Here is a 15435-nt window from a genome sequence, read left to right as displayed (position 1 = left end):
TTTGTGTAAAATGGTTCCTCCTTTTACATATTTTTAAGAGAAATTCTCAGTGCTTCAAGGTTCAAGTAGAAGGTTGCTATTCACTTTAACCATATTATGAGTTAGCTCTCATGACAATCTTATCAGAAGACAGTTGAAGGAATCAGACCCCAGAATCTCTCCCATCTCATTACCTTTCACAGACTGAGAGGCTTTGGAGGTTAGACCACGGGCAATAAAAACGACTTCCCCAGAGTCAGTAGGAGTCACACTTTTGATAAGGAGAGTCTCTTACCAACCCACGTTAGAAGCTTTAAATCGCCCACCACTTTCCACTCTGCTTCCATTCAGTGTCCACTTGAACTCATCAATGCTTTCATGGGACAGAATGCATTCAAAAGTGCAATCTTCTACCTCCTGGATTTCATTGTTTTTCAGCCGTTTGCTAATGCCAATATTCAGCTCTGGAAGATAAGAGATAGGTTAGTATGAGGTTTAGATGGAGAAAAGGCATTTGTGACTGACGTGAGTAGCAGTACTGGTGTTTGAACTCAGGATTTGCAGATCATGGCTGCGTTCCTCACTGATGTATTCTCTAAGACATTCTCCACTCAGAATTACCAGAAAGCTATAAAAAAAAAGAGACGTGAATCTCTTGGCTTTGCTCTGGAAGAACTACAAGGAGAGCAGCTCAGTCCATGGAGCACAATGAAGATTCAATGAGCTACAGAGGGAAAAACCTAACAGAGAGGACAACTCTAGGATGCTGCGTGAGAAAAAGGGTTTTGCCTACGACAAGACATTAAATGTTTCTATTAGCTAATTTGTTACCATCCTACCCCTACTGGTGTTCAAACCATTTCTCCATTTTAGGGATGTTTAGAAAGGAAACATTTCCAGGACATTCTTGACGTTTTTTGTGATTTTCATGGCAAAAGGAGATACATTTACTTCAAAAGCAATGGGAATTTTCCAGACATCACTGCGCTAAATTGCAGAAATACAGTTCTATTGTAGAAACTATTAAGGCTCGTGGGGGAATAGGTGTAAGACATAGTGACCACACTGAATGTGCTTTTAGCACTCCTTCACTTTCCACAGTACTTACCCTGAATGCCGACATTTGACTTGGCAACATCAGTGCCAATATCACAGGTATAGAAACCTGCATCTGGCTTCTCGAGGTCATGGAGAAGGAGACATAGGGTCTTCCCAGACTGTACCAGCTCATACTTGTTGCCAGAAGTGAGCACATCACCGTCCTTTTTCCTCACTGGTTTGACCTTCTCTTTAGAGACTTCACATTCCAATTTAATCACACCCCGCTCCTCACCAAAAACATCATCCAAGGACTTCATGAAGACAGCAGGCTTCTCTGTAATTAAACAGGCAAAACAGAACAACGTGATACAGAAGTTGAGACATTTCCAGTTGCTTTCAGCTTTTTAAGGAGAGATCAATAAATCTTTACCAGTACTGACAACACCAATATAGAACCTAAAGCGGTTTCATGTCTCTTGACAGAATGCGCTTTAAGGAATTCTGAACTAATCAGTAGGAGAATACAGGGAACAGGAGGGACAGCCTGCATTGCTGTGGGTGGGACTGATATCATATGAAGTTATTGGGATGCAGCTCTTCTAAAGCTGGAGAGCTGGCATTGCCCTCACATGGAGCAGAGCTCATACAGCAGGCCACAGGATTAAGAGGATAAGCTGATCTCTCCCTGCAGTCATAAATCCTTGGAGACAACAGCATTGACACTGCATGGCACTGAAGCAGTAAAAAAATTGCTCCTGTAACTCTTCTTGTGTTAAGTAAAATGATGATAAAAAGCAATGGAATGCTTTGGCAGGACACCAAAACCATCCTCCTTCGTTGATATCTGCTGCAATGGAACCTTCCACTGGAAGAAAGCCCCTGATAACTTGTCACCCCAGAGAGGTGAGCTTTAGAAGCAGGATTGCTTCACAATAGAATGAACTGGAGCTCCTTAGCATCTCTTACATCCAGGAGGGTTGTGACCAGACCCACCTATCACCTTCAGGCGCGCGCTTTCTGACACCTTGTCTGACTTCACTGTCAGTGTGCCAGCATCTTCAGGCTTAACCTGACTCATTGTCAGTGTGCAGCATCCCTCATCATCATGGGACAGCTCGCAGGAGAAGACAGCAGAGCTCTCTTCTTCAGTTTCCACATCATGCAGGTGCTTCGTCACTTCTACATTGCGAGCTGTGGGGAAACAAGGTGAACTGTTACAAAAATAAGAACCTTAAGAAGAGAAATCTGAGGTGAAATAGGACATGGAAGAGGCCACCCTCCATGCTCATACATTCAGCTGTCAGAGTGGCCTAAGTCTCTGCAATTTCTGCCTTGCACTTGTACACACCAGCATCATCGGGCTTCAGCTTCAGAATCTTGAGCTCTGCTGAATGCTTATCCCTCTTGATCTTGTACTTCTCAGAGGGCTCGATGGGTGGGTGGCCCTTGAACCATTTCACAACCTTCGGAGAAGGCCTGAAGTCACAGGACAGGATGACAGAATGACGTTCCAAAGCTGTCTTGTCCTCCAACTTCCTGGTGATTTGTAAATGGTAATCTGCAAAACAGGGGTGGAAGAGAAGAAAGGATGAGGACAATTGGAAGAAGAGGAAAGTCTCTTGCGTGTATTCCATTCCAATTAATTCCATGTTCACAATTGTTCTTTGAACCACTCTAAAGATAAAACAAACGATTGCCTATAGGGAATGCCATTGACTACATTTCTATAAAGTAATACTGTATATTATCTACTAAATGCAAGGTCCAGCTCTTGTTCTGTGCTTATTAAATTGCTCCCAGTTGAGGCTTTTTTTCAAATAGGAGTGAGTTGAAAATATAACAAGTACTTTAGGATGTGAATGGAGACTCTTACGCTGGGGACAACAGCAGATAAGAAGCCTGGAAGTTTCCTTCAGATGAAATCAATGACAAACTGCATCAAATTTAGGTGCTACCAAACTTAAACTTGTCTAGTTCAGAAATACAATTAATTCCACCTGATTTGACTTCTTTGGTATAGCCAAGGACAAAACCTCAGCTCTGTAGGTCTGAATAGTAAGCACATCACAACTATTCAAACAGATCTTTTACTGAGATGCAGCTGTCTTATTTAGTGTCCAACGACTTTTAAAAGGAAATGGAGCAGACCCTCCAGAAAACACACAATATTTCAAAGACTCCAGTGAAGGAAGACTGTACATTAATTAATTCTTCATCTTCATGATGTAAATCAAGCCAGGATACGTTACCTCTGATGAGCAGATTGGCTGTGGATTTGGATTTGCCAATTGAGAACTGAATGGTGCCTGTCATATCAGTGGTGGTTTTCGGTATGGTCAGCCGGTGGATGGTGCCTTCTTGCTGCATAATCAAGTTTCTGCCAGCCTGTAAGATTTCTTCACGCAGATACCACTTGGGAGGTTTCATAGAAGGAATGGATATCTCGCATTCAAATTTGGCTTCTTCAGGCTCAGTCACATCCTCATCACACAGCTCCTTTACTACATTAATGGATTGCTCTTTAAGAAGGATGGAACACGAGAAAGCAGAGATTTAGAAGGAATATAAAAAACCCATACATTATCACCCTACTTACTCATGTCAGCATTACTGCACATGAACACTACACCTATCAGCTCAAAATGCCTTAAAACATCATTAAAAAAGTAGTAGAAAGAAAGGAAAGTTGTTAAGAAGTCAGACAATAAGACTGACAACCTGAAGAGAGCCCAGATCTTCTGATTCCCAGTCCAACATCCAAATCAAATCATGACCTTCCCATCTCGATATCAAACTCCTCGCATTACGAAATGGAATATAGGATCAGTGAAACACAGACATTGATAATTACTTTGGTTAAATACAGCAACGTAGCTCTGAACAACAAGTTTTCTCCTAGTAAAGGTCTCTGTAGCTCAAATGTAATGACTCTACTTAGGAGAAATTCATTTTCCAGGATGTTCTTGCCCTTATAATTGTAACAGTGGCAAAGCTGGGGACTGAACTCTTGAGTACTGTGCTAACTCAAATGTCTCCCTTTTCTTTACCACACTTAACATCATATATATACCCTAACATTGTATATATTAAAAAAAAAACACAACCTGTGCTCATTTCAAACATACAGAGAAGATGAAGAAAAATTCAAGCTATGTTTTTATCCCTCAACGTTCAAACACAAATCTGAAGTCTAAAGGTAGAAAATCAACTTCCTAAGAAAATCGCCTGTTTTACTTAGCAAAGTAAATCCCAAAAGACAAGCTGGATATTTTGTGGGCAGAAAGGCAGGTAGGTTGGAGCTTTTATTTCTGTGAAAGGTCATGGTGGTGTTTAACTTCCTTGACATTAAAGCAAAGGATGTTAGCTGGTTTATAACATAAGATAATTTAAGCAAAATCGTCATCAGAAGCATAATTACCTTTCACTGTAAGATGGGCACGAGATTCTGCCTTTTCTGCTACAGATTTTATTTCTGCGGCATCCTTGACTTGGACACGTGTGTAAGTCAGCGAGTAGGTCTTTCCTGAAGCAGAGAACCACAGAGTCACTAAGGCTGGAAAAGACCACTAAGGTCATCTAGTCCAACCGCCAACTCATCCCTACTAAACTGTGCTCTTGAGAGCAAACCCACAACTACACTTGGCTTCCTTGAGCAAACAGCTCTGAGGCACATGGCCAGGCTGAGCATCATCCATCTGGTTTCACAGCATCACTGCCTGTTCTCTCATGTCAATGAAACCAGCCATTCCCCCACATCCACATCCCACCAAAGCTGCTTAGTGTTCCCAAAGCGAATGCTCACCAGTTGTTTCCAACTTGAAGGTCATCTTCTGGCCAGCAGCCTCGCAGATGTATTCTCCAGCATCTTTCTTCTCCAGCTGCTCCACAACCAGACGCCGTGTTTTGCCCACAGATTCCATTCTGAACTTTCTGGAGGAGGCAAGCAGTCTTCCATCCTTGGATCATTTTACTTAGATTGGATCCTGTGCTACTTCACAGCTGAGGGAGGCACTTGCTGCCAGGGCAGCACTCAGCTCTTTCTGCACCTTCTCCTGGTTTATAAACACAGGTTTTGGCTCTGAGGGAAGAAAAGAAAAAGTATTGACTGAGGGACTGAAATGAGACCATCTTGCAGGTTTGTATGTACAGGTTGGAACAGGTTTAGGTTACCACTTGTGCCCAAACTAATAGCCTTCACTAGAGAATATCAGCTCTTCTGTTGAAACTAAGTGTCAAATCTAGGCAAGAAAGAACCTAGGAACTGAAGGAACCAAGAGGGTCCTTGAACACCAGTCCCATGGTTGCAAGTCACTATGCAAACATATTGAACCTAAAAGAACATCTGTCCTGCAGGCAACCAAAACCTGAGTTCCTTTTACTTCAGACCCACTGTGAAACATCAAAACACATAAACGTGTGATAGTCAAATCACTGGCTGCCTTTTCATGACCCAGAACAGTACTCCTGGCTTCCTGAACAGACTCCTCATGGCATCTACCATTGCCACAACTGTGACTGTCAAAGACACAAAGGAAATATGCTCACCAATGCAGTCCTTTGTTCTTTGTGTGTGATTTGCAGATATCTATTTTACTTTGAGCTCTGGGAATAGTCAGCTCTACCAGGTCTCTTACTGTGAGTAGCAGACTCACCTATCCAGATGCAGCCTCCAACATAAAGGCATAGGAAAAAGGCAGTGTACTACTAGGAGAAGTTCCTGCTTCTCCTGCCATGAAAGCCTGCACGTACAACATGCACTCCAGCCTCACTGCACATACTTATCTTAGTCAAATGTTTCGGTGAACAAGAATTACAGTTTGGGATCTCAGGCACAGGAGAGATTTGAATAATATCTTGAATATTGCTTCCATTGTACATATATCAGTAATTATTATTCTACAGACAGACTGAAACAGGTCTTTGTGCCATACTGAAACCAAATACTTTCTACAAACCCAGGCAATCAAGTCTAGGGAAAAAACCTCAGCACAGACTACTGCAACTGGATCACTGTATAATAGAAACTAGATTTTACTTTACTGTTCTCTGCTGTATTTCAGACAACACCTGTCTCACCTGTGACATGAATCTTGAAGGTGAGTTTCTGGCCAGCAGCCTCGCAGCTGTACTCCCCTGCATCTTTCTTCTCCACCTGGCTCACCACCAGCCGACGCTGTTTGCCCTCTGACTCCACCTTGAACTTCTTGCTCCAGGTGATCAGTTTCCCCTCCTTGTACCACTTCACCTCCATCTTCTCCTGGGCCACCTCGCAGCTCAGCGTGGCATTTTCTGTTGGTGCAGCCTTCATCTCCTTTTGTATCTTGTCCTTCTCTGTAAACACGTCTTCTTTCTCTGCAGGGACATCACAAGAGTCACACAGTTTTGCTGTAGTCTGCTGCAGAGCTTACTCCAGTTGCCCGTTTTCATTATACTTGCACTTCACAGGGAGCATCGTGATGCCTCACTAAGACAGGAAAATACTTTCCCCTCTATTTTGCCTTGGGAAATGATAGACATATCATTTCATGTCATATCATATCATATCATATCATATCACATCATATCACAAAGCTAAACATTTTGCAGTCTGATAGCAGATTTGGACATGAGATTTAGAACACCTGCATGCACTGCTGAACCTCCTATCTTATCTTTTTTTCTTCTGATGTCTCTCTACATTTCCAGTAAATCAGAAGGGAACGGCCCTCTAGAACAGGTTGCCCAAGGAGACTGTGGATGCTCCATCCCTGCAGGCATTCAAGACCAGGCTGGATGTGGTTCTGGGCAGCCTGGGCTGCTGGTTGGCAACCCTGCACATAGGAAGAAGGGGGTTGGAACTGGATGAGCACTGTGGGCCTTTGCAACCCAGGCCATTTATGAGTCTGATTATTGGCATTTTCCACCTAATTGTGTCACTCAAATTTTGTAACCAGATCTCTTCAAACACCTCCCCTTTTCTCACTCCTTGCATGCCTGGTGTGCTCTTGCACTGTAACCCTGCAGACACCAGCTGACTACAAGAGCTGCACAAGTTACCCTCCTTGCCTATGGTTTGTTGCAGTAATTCATTCCTGGATGGAAAAGCACATGTAGAAAAGTGTTGCTATGAGACTAGATGACAGAGAAAGTCCTATAGCCAAAATGTTTTGCACCAGAGAGGCTGTCAGTTGATCCTCCAAATGCAAGACACACCAAATGAAGCGTTCCTTTATCTCTGGGATTCCAAGCATTTTCTCACCTCTGACTTTCACTTGGAATGTTGCTTTGTCATCTTTTGTTTCACAGCTGTAGCTCCCTTGGTCTGTCAGGGTCACATTTTTGACCATGAGGTTGCGGTGCGTCCCCTGGGAGATGATGGTTGTCTTCTGGTCCTGCTTCACCTCTGTTTGATCTTTCTTCCATACGACAGCTCCGCTTGCAGCTGACACCTCACACACCAGCTCCAGGTCTTCAGAAGGACTGACTGATATTTCTGGAGTCATTTTGGGCTTGTTGACAACATTAATGGCTTCATCTGAAGAAAAAAAGAGAAAGTGGTTTACATCCTGACTCAGGCTTATTCAGCACAGCATGAAGATACAGTTAGAACTGATTGTAATGTCTCTGCTCATTACATTTGGGTGATCGAGTTTCACCTCTGGAGATACTCACATACAAACGTCTGCTTGATTCTCCTGTGTAAGGAAAGAGTAAGTTCTATGCAGACAGTTCTTATTTCTTTTAATCAATTCTGTATTCTGCACGTGTTCTTCTGTAGCTAAAATGAAGGCAGCTAAGTAACGTGTTTTCAATGCATGAACAAACCTATTCAACACCTTGTCTCTAAGCTAACAAGCAGCGTTTGATGAGCACATCAGTATTTCATGCCCTTCATTCCATCCAGACAGAACCTGCCTGAGGAGCAAGCTGATGGCTGTCAGCTACAAGCAGACCAAGCTTAGTATTGCATTTCTTACAGCAACAACTGTTGTTTTCAGTCACTGGATATACCAAGGCCAATTGCTATGCCAGGCACATTTATGGCATCAGTGAACAAATAATGCATTAAAAATTGTAATAGACAGGAGCCATCTATTCTTTTAAAACTAGGTGACCAAAGAAGAACAGCCCCTCTAGAGTCAAGCTGTTAAGAACTAATAGCATCAATCAGTATCACATAGATAGATTACTTCCCTGCCCTAAGACCATCTTGTGACCATTTGGTGCTATTAATTAAGCCCTCTTGATGGCTTTTTTGTCTGAGCCATGTGACATTTTGTGATAGGAGTTACTGCTAGTGTTCCCTTAACCCAACACCAAAGTAGGAGGTATCCATTCTCAGGGAATCATGCAGGCTTCCTCTGTATTTGATGCTCAGAGACAGCCCCAGAACTTTTTAAATCTTAGCTTAGCTCTCATCCAATAATGTTCATCAAACAGTGCAACTTGTCCTTTGGGGATGCCTTTGTTCTGCATCCACCAGTTCCAACGGAGTCTTCTTGGCTTGTTTTAGATCAGTTTTTCAACAGATAAAGCCAGGGTCTTTGAATTACAAAGTGAAATTGCAGAATGCATGATTCTCAACCAAACAGAACAGCAGGTGGGATGCAGGGTGAATACCTGAGCCAATACCACCTGCAAGCAATCCTTCAGTATCTTAGGAATCTCTAGCCATCCCAAATCCAGTGTTGTGCTTGATCTATCATCTCTGCTGAGTTTTTAGCTAGCTGATGGTGAGCATCATGGTGGTGATGGGTGAGCAGTCGGACTAGAGGGTCTTAATCAGCCTTAAGGATCCTGTGATCAGAGGAATGTGAATGTGCTGTTAGAGGTCACAAGCGCTGCACTGCAGCATGAGCATACACAGCGAAAGGCTTTCAGTAGAGCTTCAGTTCACAAATGACGACTGGGTTATGGAAAATAGGCTCAAGATAGAAACCAGAAAACAGATCTTAACGCCAGGTTCTGTGAATGCAGCCAGCTGAATTTCACAGATCTTGAATTTCAATGACAATTTCTTGTGTTATTTTACCCTCCAGCTCCACCCTGAACAGGAACAGGTCAGTGACAAGCATTACTCCTCCAGGCTTGACCTGACAGTGCTTTACTTGTACTATGAGCTAATGCCAGGAAGAGCAGGAAAAGAGTTTCATCCACGTGCCTTCTCCTTCCTTAGTAAAACCAGTGTGAAACTGCAGCCACGTCAGGCTGAAGGAGACGTCTCAGATGTCCTGCCTGGATGCAGGAGGTCACGTGTCAGAGGATGTCTGGCACGTCAAGTCTCATGGCAGTGCAGTGCATGACAAACTGCAACAACACTTTCCTGTGGGCTCCTTTGGGCACGAGGCCCAGCGGGTGACACACCTCTGGCTGCAGCTCTTCAGAGCCTCCCAGCAGCCACGTGATGCCCATGGGAGAGACACAGCTGACCCGCACAGCAGATGATTTACCAGCTAGCTCTGGTTTACAGCAAGAGAAGATACAAGTGGCGATGCTGAATGGTGAAATACTGCGAGTGTGTGGCATGGGTATAAGATTGGTGAGCCTGAGGATGTTCAAAGTCAGGCTGGACAGGGCTCAGAGCACCTGATGGAGCTGCGGTGCCCCTGTTCATTGCGGGGGGAGTCCAACTAGCTGACCCTTAAGGGTCTCTTCCCTATCTATGAGATACACGAAAGCTGATTCTGCAGTAACCAAACTACCAACAGCAGTTGTTTGTCTTACAGTTTGCCAGCACAGATTTTAAAATAACAGCATTGATTACTCATTTGATAGTCACATTACAGTGCAAAGCACATGGAAACGTCCACCAGCTAATTCAATTAATTCTGGGGGCAGACCTGCCAGTATGAAATATTATGCTAACATGACTGAGAGAAGAAAAGCAAAATTAAGACTAGCTAACAAACCTTGGCAGGAAGTTCTTTTCTCCATCAATTTAGTCCCATTATTCAATTCTGTTGTGAGCTGTTTCCATGTCTCTCTGGAGTTTGTTCTTTGAGAAGAAGCAATTAAGTAAGCTCTCCAATGCCAAAGTGCATACACTACTCTAGGCCTTTCTTGTTTCTCCATGGATCAACAAGGGTGACAAGCCAGCAGAATATGATAAAGAGCCTCATGCATACTCAGTGTGAAAAAAAAAAAGCCAATTGTTGCTGGGAAGAAGGTTCATTTGCATTTGTGTCATCTGCAGAGGGTACTGCAGAAATGGAAAGTCTTCCACTGGAGCAAACAAAGGGCTCTCATTTATTGCAATCAAGGCCCAGCGTGTGGATCTCAGAGATCAGACCTACACCCTGCAGCAAAACAGAGACCTGCGTGGGAAAGTTAAGTTTCTCTCTACATCTGTGCAAGAAAAAGCCCACCATGGAATGACAGCTAAGTAAACATCCCTGTGACTCTTCACAGGTCTCTTCTACATTTGGGATCACTGCTACAAAAAGAGCTGTTTACATCATCTCTCGTGGCCACCCTGAGAGAAGAACAGGAAGACGGGGATGCTCTTTTTCCTATCTTTCCCTTGATTTCCTCTATATCTTAGGGACGAATCACAGGACAGAACACAGAAATCAAATGGCTCTACAAAGCAGATTGGCCAGTTCAAGTCAATACACCCACTGAAAACACCCCAGATGCTGTCTGACAACAGCTGGACTGTCGGGGAGTCAGGTGAATGCAGTCTGCTGGCCCTGGGCTGGAAGAGGACAGCCCAGACTGTCACATACCTTTCAGTGAAAGCTGATAGAGCATTTTATCCCCCTCACACATGCACTGACAACTTCCAGCATCATCCATTGAGACGCTGTGAATTTTCAGGGTGTGTTTCTTCCCCACAATGTGCAGTTCCTATTTTTCACTGGCCTTGAGCTCCTTCCCATCCTTCATCCACTCCACAGTAGCGCCTGTGTCTGAAAGCTCAGCCTGCAGTTTGGCTTCCTCACGCAGCCGAGCGGAGATCTTTTCTACATCTTTGCTCTTATTGGTAAATCTCACTGCAGCACCTGTCAGGAGCAAAGGCCTCATTATTTCAATTTATATCAGGCTAACGTGGTCAATGTTTGCTGCAACATCTCTGAAAAAGTATCACCTTCTGTTCCTGCACTCATCATTGTGTCAGTGCTGATCAATTCAAGATATTTCATTTGGTCTTCTTGCCAGATTTACTAAGTAAAAATCAACCAAACATCTCCTTCTACTGATTAAGAATGCTCTAAACATGCTTCTGCAGAGGTTTCCACCCAATGACAAACAGGTCCTTCCATAATGAATGTTTATCTGTTCTATTTGGTCATGCAAAGCTGATTGATACAGATATTATTGGAATGATTGCTCCCCTACTTCTAAACTATTCCAGTGCAATCAGAAAGGCTGTCTGAACCTGGAGCTGAAAGTACTGCTCTATGGTGATGCAGTGGTAAACCTGCTGACTGAATGCACTGGCCAATACCTGTGAACTGCAGACATTCATCAACTGGCATGAAGCAATCTGGTTCAGATACCAAGCAGCTGGGTAGATTGGCTTACCCTACACTCTGTGCTATCATGTTTAGGTCATTACCAGGACTCACGTCAGTCCATGGGATGCAATTTCAGGTATTTGGTACAGGCAGTGAATGCCTGCAGCCCCAGTTCTAATCAACAGATCACAGCAACTATGCCTTGACTGTAAGATGAAAGGAGAAGGATCAAAGCAAATACCTCTCACTCTCATCTTGCTGCTGACATCAACATTTTCGGCAACAAATTTCACTTCTGCTCCATCATCGTTCTTGGTGACGTTCTTTATCATTAGGCTGTGAGTAGTTTGGGTTCTCTTGATGATGCAGGTCTCACTTTCTTGTAAGACTTTACCATTGAGGTACCAAGTGCTGCAACACGTTGTTATAAGGTCAATAGTAAACATGGCATCCCCTCCAGGTACAGCTTCACCAGTTGTTAGGGGGGATTTCACAGCCAGGACTGGTTCTGAGGAAGAACAACATGTATGTCCTAATGCTCTTTAGATGCAAGTCTGGTATCTCATTTAGAGATGGAAGTTTAAATCATAGGGACATTTCTTCTTCTCCCTTTGCATGAGTGCTGGAAGAAGAACTTCTATGCTTCAAATCTGTTACAGAAAGTTCTGCCTCTTGCACATGTGAGATATCAAAAGATAATAATATTCATGTCTCTGTCACAGAAACAGAACTTGTATCACTTTAGTGGTAGCTGGAGGTTGATAGGAGAACTAGGAAGAAGGGAAAGCCTTTGGTGTGTTAATGCACTACTATCCTTAAAGTCAAAGGAAACATCTTTAGGGAACCAACACAGCTGCTCAGCACACACTGACCCATTTCCATTGGGGTTTTTGTGCTTACCAAGGTGCACGCTCCCTGGGAATTCCAGAGACGGGCTCTGTCCATGCGCATTGACTGCAGACACTCGGAACTGATCATCAGCCTCTTCAGACAAATTGCTCACCGTGAACTCTGGGACGGGGACATGAGACTCGTGGCACCTCACCCACGTGAAGCCAGTTAGTTTATTGCCTTCCACAATGTAGCCATCGATTGGAATGGGGGTTGCATCTTCGGAGGGGACCATGCCAGCGTCACTGAGGTTTCTGTTTTATTTTTCACCACGGGGTCAGCTGGGGGCTGGGTGGGAGGTTTTCTGGGAGCTGAACAGAAATAAATACAGAAATATTAGCATAAGGTCATTTAGGCTGGAAAAGGCCTTCAAGATCAGCAGACTCAACTTTCAGCATGACCTACTGAGTCCCACCATTAACTACTGTGGTACCTGAGGACATACATGACAAGCTTATTCCTGCAGGTATTTGCATAGTGAATATATTCACCCTCTGGTTGCTTTGGAACATTTTAGAGGTTAAAATCCCATCAGACTTTTTCACTGTGTGCAGCCACTGATACAGGCAGGAGGCTGGGAATTACCTGATGGGCTCTAGTTACAGACTACTGACACAGTAAAGGATTGAGTTCATTTCATTTTGGCCATCAGAAAGTTTGGTGTCTGGTTTAAGTCATCCATCTAGACTCCAATTATCATCATATGGAGAACAGCGCATTTAGGAGAACTCATCTCATCTTAATAAACCTGAATGAAATCACAGAATCATAGGATCACGGGAGGGCTTGGGTTGGAAGAAACCTTCAAGATCATCCAGTTCTAAACACCCTGCCATGGGCTGGCTGCCCACTAACCAGCTCAGGCTGCCCATCACCCATCCAACCTCGCCTTCAACACCAAGGACAGGCATCCACAGCTTCTCTGGGCAGCCTGAAATGGAAGCAATGAGCCACATGTTGAAGATACTCAAACATTCATGACTGTAGAGAGAGCCAAATACTCCATACATATTGCCTGCCTGGTCAATGGTATTAAAATGCCAACAACAGACTCATCCAGCTCATGGAAAATGGTGTGAACATGGCGTACACGATTCTTCCAGCAGCTAGTTAGATCTGCAAAGAGTAAAAACTGGAAATCTCAATGCGATACAATTTTCCCTCACAACATAAATAGAAACGTAACTGTTTTGGGGTGCACTGTTACCAGCCTGTCAGTTGCTGTTGGTCAGTGCTAGATGCCAAAGGTCCCACTAACATAGCATGAAGCCGAAAGCTAGACGCTGGAATCAGGTCTCCTGACCTTACCATCAGAAATTGAGATGTCATATTTTGCTCAGAGGTGCCTGCTTGTAGGAGGGACAGCTTCCGAGCTTTTTCTGCTCCAGGAACCAGCTCGAGCTTCAGAATTTAAACAGCAGTCAGAAATTAAACTGAGCTTTGTCACCTCCATCAAATAGAAGGAGTGGTTGGGTGGTACAGCTTTCCAAATCACTTAGAAACTGGCACAACAATCAGATGCCTACCTTTTCTTTTTGAACTTGTTAATACATAGAGCTTAATAGCATCAGAATGCTCCAAGCACTTCAGATAACACGACAGCTGTAAACCCTTCTTTAAGGATTCCTTTGTTTAACCACTGAGTAACTGTAATTCAGTGGTGCTGGTGGGAGAAGGGAAGTCCTAATCTTCCCAGATGGTGAATAGAGTTGATGTTCACATGCAGACTGGTGCTGCAGCACAGCCAGAAACCACTCATTTGGGAAACACAGCACCAAGAAAATAATGGGAATAGCTTCATAAAATCAGGCAGCTTCACCCAAATTTCATGTCAGGTCCATTATTCTTCCTATTTTCAGGAAGAAAGGTTTTCCCTTATTCTTGTAGTTTTATTTTCTTTTCCTTTCATGCAAGCAGCTTTGTAGCTTACAAATTGTTTTCTAATCACCTCCTGGTGTGGACAAATCACACAGGTTTGACTCCATGTTTTACATAGTTACCATTTTATCTTTGTTCCAGTATGGAACTGTACAGTCATAGAATGGCCTGGGTTGAAAAGCATCTCAAAGATCATCCAGTTCCAACCCCCTGCTATGTGCAGGGTCGCCAACCACCAGACCAGGCTGCCCAGAGCCACATCCAGCCTGCCTTTGAATGCCTGCAGGGATGGAGCACTGCAGGGCTGGGCTGAGGGCACAGCCCTTCCACTGCAGGGTCACTGGGGAGCCCTGAACGAGGGCCAGGACTGGGGGCCTGGATGGGGTGCTTGGGCTCTGCACACCAAGCAGGGCACACTGCACCATCCCATCCCATCCCATCCCATCCCATCCCATCCCATCCCATCCCATCCCATCGCATCCCATCCCATCCCATCGCATCCCATCCCATCCCATCCCATCCCATCCCATCTAGCTCAGCAACAGCTAGAAACACTGCTGCGTTACCAACACTGTTTTTCTCCTAAAGCCGAAACAGAGCACCAGATGCCAAGAAGGGAAAATCAACTCCGTCCCAATGGAGACCAGAACATGGTTTAATTTGACAGGGGGGGATGCGGGGATGGACTGAAGAAGGACTCCCGGATCCCAACACTGCAGCTGTGGCAAACACACACAGTGAATACAAGGGCTCCTTCCAGACCGAACCTGCCCAAGGACAGGGACGGCTGTGGGGCTCTGGGGCGAGCCCAGGGCAAGAGGAGGGGTTCTATGTGGAGGCGGATGGAACGGGGTGAGATCACAGCCCCGTTACAATGGGCTTTGACCACCAGGAGGCAGAGCTGGAACACGAGGCTCATTCGCCGCTGTTCCTCACTGCGAGATGGAGCAGAGACCCCCACTCCGAGTTCGAGAGGCTTGGCCAGAGAGGCGCGGAGCATCCCGCACCCCCACGGCCCCGCAGGGGCCCGGCGAGGTGCATGGGGTGCAGCCCCAGCAGGGGCCCGTGGGCTCAGCTGAGGATCCTTTTGCCTCCGTCGTGTCACCTCAGGACGAGGATCCCCTGAGCTACATCGACGCCTGCTGTGCATGCAGACCGCAGGTAGTGTGCACTCTGTGCTTCCATGGCTGCCCCTGCCCGGCTGTGCCCA

General features: G+C 44.8%; 1 protein-coding gene across 1 annotated transcript; it reads right to left on the bottom strand.

Moving 5' to 3' along the window:
- Positions 1 to 270: 270 nt before the first annotated feature.
- Positions 271 to 15144, bottom strand: LOC146755812 (obscurin-like). The gene is made up of 3 exons (XM_085525249.1): positions 14988 to 15144; positions 1088 to 1354; positions 271 to 443 (listed from the first exon to the last, which is right to left on the bottom strand). The coding sequence occupies exons 1-3, from the start codon at positions 15142 to 15144 to the stop codon at positions 271 to 273; spliced, it is 597 nt and encodes a 198-aa protein (XP_085381375.1).
- Between the last annotated feature and the right edge of the window lie 291 nt (positions 15145 to 15435).

This window comes from Coturnix japonica, chromosome 30, assembly GCF_054131305.1.
Source record: "Coturnix japonica strain WE chromosome 30, WE-NBRP24, whole genome shotgun sequence".
Classification (NCBI taxonomy): Eukaryota; Metazoa; Chordata; class Aves; order Galliformes; family Phasianidae; genus Coturnix; species Coturnix japonica.
This window is presented reverse-complemented; position numbering and strand designations above follow the sequence as displayed.

Bases quoted from the DNA above. Each gene is read 5' to 3' on its own strand.
- LOC146755812 (XM_085525249.1), bottom strand. From the start codon at position 15,144: ATGAGCCTCGTGTTCCAGCTCTGCCTCCTGGTGGTCAAAGCCCATTGT. The intron at 1,355-14,987 runs GTCTGGAAGGAG...GTTTAATTACAG, and splicing joins CCTGTCCTTGGGCAGGTTCG to AGAAGCCTGCTGTCTTCATG. The intron at 444-1,087 runs GTAAGTACTGTG...CTTATCTTCCAG, and splicing joins GTCAAATGTCGGCATTCAGG to AGCTGAATATTGGCATTAGC.